The following is a 2,914-nucleotide window of genomic DNA, read 5'->3' on the forward strand; positions in this document are numbered from 1 at the left end:
CACACACACACACACACACACACAGTACATATATTAGGGATGTAACAGTACTAAAATGTAACCTCACAGTTAGAGTGACCAAAATTATCATGGTTTTCGGTATTATCGCGGTATTTTCAAATGCGTGTTCAATGCCTTTGGCAGCAACTTTTTTTCTGCACGTTCTGAAAACAGGGTAACTATCTCCAATCAACTGTCCTTCGGCGTTCTTATAATAACCAAAATATGCCCCTGCTTCAGACTCAGTCCTCTAGAGGGCTGATAAATATCGTGAGCGCTGTCGTTTCCTCCTTCCGCCACGAGTCCAACTTCAAGAAACGCAAGTTGTAGGCTACGCGGTGCCTCCCCAATGAAACAGCGCAAGCAGTTCTTAAATCGAAAGCAAAAAGTGAACAGGAACTGGAGGCTGAATCACTGTTTATTCTCCCAGTCTATGCCCAACTATTTCGGTGCTTTGTGTATACTTTACGGTTTTATTCGGATCTTCCTATCAGTTTACCATTACTTAGTTTCCGTTATGTGACTTCAATAAATTATATTGGCAGGTCTTACTTTTAAATATTTTATCATGAAATTATGAAATAGGAATATTAATACATTACCTCCCTATGGTATTTTTGTAACTCTTTTTAACAATAATATCTCTGGCATCATCCTCTCAGTTTGTACGTAGTGTATGTTTTCTAGCATCCACGTAAAAATCTAAAAGAGTGTTTCAGATGAAGCTAACGTTACGGAGACTGTTACAAATAGCTAGCGTTAATAGTTTCGTTTTGACACATCAGCTGATGAAGCTAAAGTCCAAAAAAGTGACCGACAGCTTCGCACCACACAGACAACATCTGGCCGAGCGTGTCCTCCCCAGCAAGCCTGACAAACCCATTCTATGCAAGAATTAAAACCCTCTGTGTAAACGGTACGATGCTAGTTAGCCACCCATTCACGTTAGGCAGGCACTCGTAAGCTAACGTACTAAAACGAAAACAAATCATAACAGTAAACACATTCATTTTTAGCTTACACTTTCTTCCACAAACCTTGAAAGCTTGTCTTTCTTTTGTCGAAGAATCGCCCTTGTCGGAAACGGTAAATTAGGGCCTGATAAATTACTCAAGTCAACTATTTTCCCGAGAACAGGTAGCTTAACGCTAATATGCTAACAACGCGGAAGTAGTTTGTGAAATTTCTCAACCAGATCACGACCTTTGACCCGGATGTGATTCATCAAGTTTGTAGTTGAGTTATAATTTTTTCACTGGCTATGGTTGTAATCAATTTGTATAGCCATCTTTTCCAGTTTAAGCAAAAATAGCCCTCGTACTATTCTGTAGAAATATTATTATTATTATATTAATATGAGGAATTTAGAAATAGTTTCTTTAAAGTTCTAAAAAACATCTGAATAATGGTGGGGATTCCGTTTGTTTAAACCTTAGTTAAATCCCAGAAAAGGTACCAATAACTCCAATTTTAGCTTCCAGGCTGCAACTGATTATTTTGATTATTGATTAACTGTTAATCTATCAATCGTTTAGTCCATCAAAAAAACTGAAAAAATAAATGTCCTTTTATTTGAGAGCCCAATGTGACATCTACTAATGTCTCAATATGTCTGATTACCAATCCAAAACTATTTTTTTTAATTTACAATAATATCAAACAAAACTGCAAGTCTTACCATTGGAGATGCAGGAGTTTTTTGTTGTTGCCATTTTTGCTTGGAAAAACGACAGAAAAGATCCCCAAAAGATGGTGATAAATATCATCTCAATCTACAAATGGGTTATTTAATTAATTCTTTCAGCTCTCCTTTGCACATCTTCCACCAAAACAGCAGAAGGAAAAACATACACAGCCAAATACAAACATCTGAGACAAGCAGTGTATCCTTAAAACATTTATTTTTGTAATAATTTGTCCGTTTTTTTCTTTTTGCCTAAGTGCAAAAAATGCACCCAAAAGAGCCACCTGAGGGAAGTCTACATCTTTAAATAAAAAAACAAGCAAAGTGTACATTTATAGTACAAAATTCTCTTTTTAAAAAATTGCACAGTTTGTGTATAATATATATATTCATAATCTCCATTTTAAACAAACTTTAAAGGCTCAGAAAGTAAACAAAATCCACCAAATGATAAATAAAAACATTTTTCCCTAGAATTTAAAGCTGAGGAAACTTGAGACCCTGTTTTTCATTTGTGTCCACCATAAATATACATATTTATATGCAAGTCTCTTTACATAAAGTCTCTGTGCTAGTGTTTGACCAGACAATCAAAATTATTGCAAAGTAGTTTAGTTCTACTATAAAACATGGGGTAGGTGGGGGTGGGGGTAAAAGCTTCTTTCTGCTGAATGTTCATTAAATTATGCACAAAAAAAAAAGAAAGAAAAAAGAACTGGGTTTCATGAGACCCCTTTTGAATTTACTGGAATCCCTGCTTTCACAAAGGTTTCTGTTTCACAAACAGCTGTCCAGTTTTGCTTTTAGCGAGAACACACATATCCCTGACTTCTTTTTTTTTTTCTTTTTTTTTTACTTTACACAGCGGCCCTGCCAAGAGGTGGCAGTCAGCGTCGATACGGGTGGAAGCCCTGTACATTGTGGTTCTGCCCTCTGGCGAATGCAGTGGCGGCAGACTGGGGGGCGGCGGTGGGCTGTGCTGCCGGGGCCCCGTACGAAGCCGCCTGCTGGCTGGGGTCTGTGAAGCTGTGGCTGAAGGCTGTCAGGTCCTGCCCGTACCCTGAAGAAGACGACAGAGAGGAGAAAGCAGGAGGGAGAGAAGAAGGTTTTAACGCCAGGACCACCAGACAGGGTTTAGGGAGAAGCCTTACTCCTTTAAAAGTACTGCTGAGTGAAAAACTATTTTAATGTTAAGGAAAAATCCACCCTCCTACCCTTTCACTATACAGC

The 2,914-nt window shown here is 38.1% G+C and overlaps 2 protein-coding genes across 7 annotated transcripts in view; both read right to left on the bottom strand.

Moving 5' to 3' along the window:
• Positions 1 to 1,206, bottom strand: part of LOC116695514 (dipeptidyl peptidase 9) — a 15,884-nt gene extending 14,678 nt beyond the window's left edge. Inside the window, exon 1 of one of the 2 annotated variants that reach the window (XM_032525816.1) lies at positions 1,038 to 1,206. The gene's annotated coding sequence lies outside the window, so the exon portion shown is untranslated. Of the gene's footprint in view, positions 1 to 1,021 lie in introns of both variants that reach the window. The other variant, XM_032525814.1, reaches the window with a different exon arrangement.
• A 678-nt stretch (positions 1,207 to 1,884) lies between these two features.
• dazap1 (DAZ associated protein 1) overlaps positions 1,885 to 2,914 on the bottom strand; it is a 19,578-nt gene continuing 18,548 nt past the window's right edge. For all 5 annotated transcript variants that reach the window (XM_032525706.1, XM_032525709.1, XM_032525707.1 and 2 more), the window contains one exon: positions 1,885 to 2,744. In XM_032525706.1, the coding sequence (XP_032381597.1) occupies positions 2,572 to 2,744 (173 nt within the window). In that variant the 3' untranslated portion in view covers positions 1,885 to 2,571. The remainder of the gene's footprint in view (positions 2,745 to 2,914) is intronic.

The sequence above is a fragment of the Etheostoma spectabile genome, chromosome 9, assembly GCF_008692095.1.
Source record: "Etheostoma spectabile isolate EspeVRDwgs_2016 chromosome 9, UIUC_Espe_1.0, whole genome shotgun sequence".
NCBI lineage: Eukaryota > Metazoa > Chordata > Actinopteri > Perciformes > Percidae > Etheostoma > Etheostoma spectabile.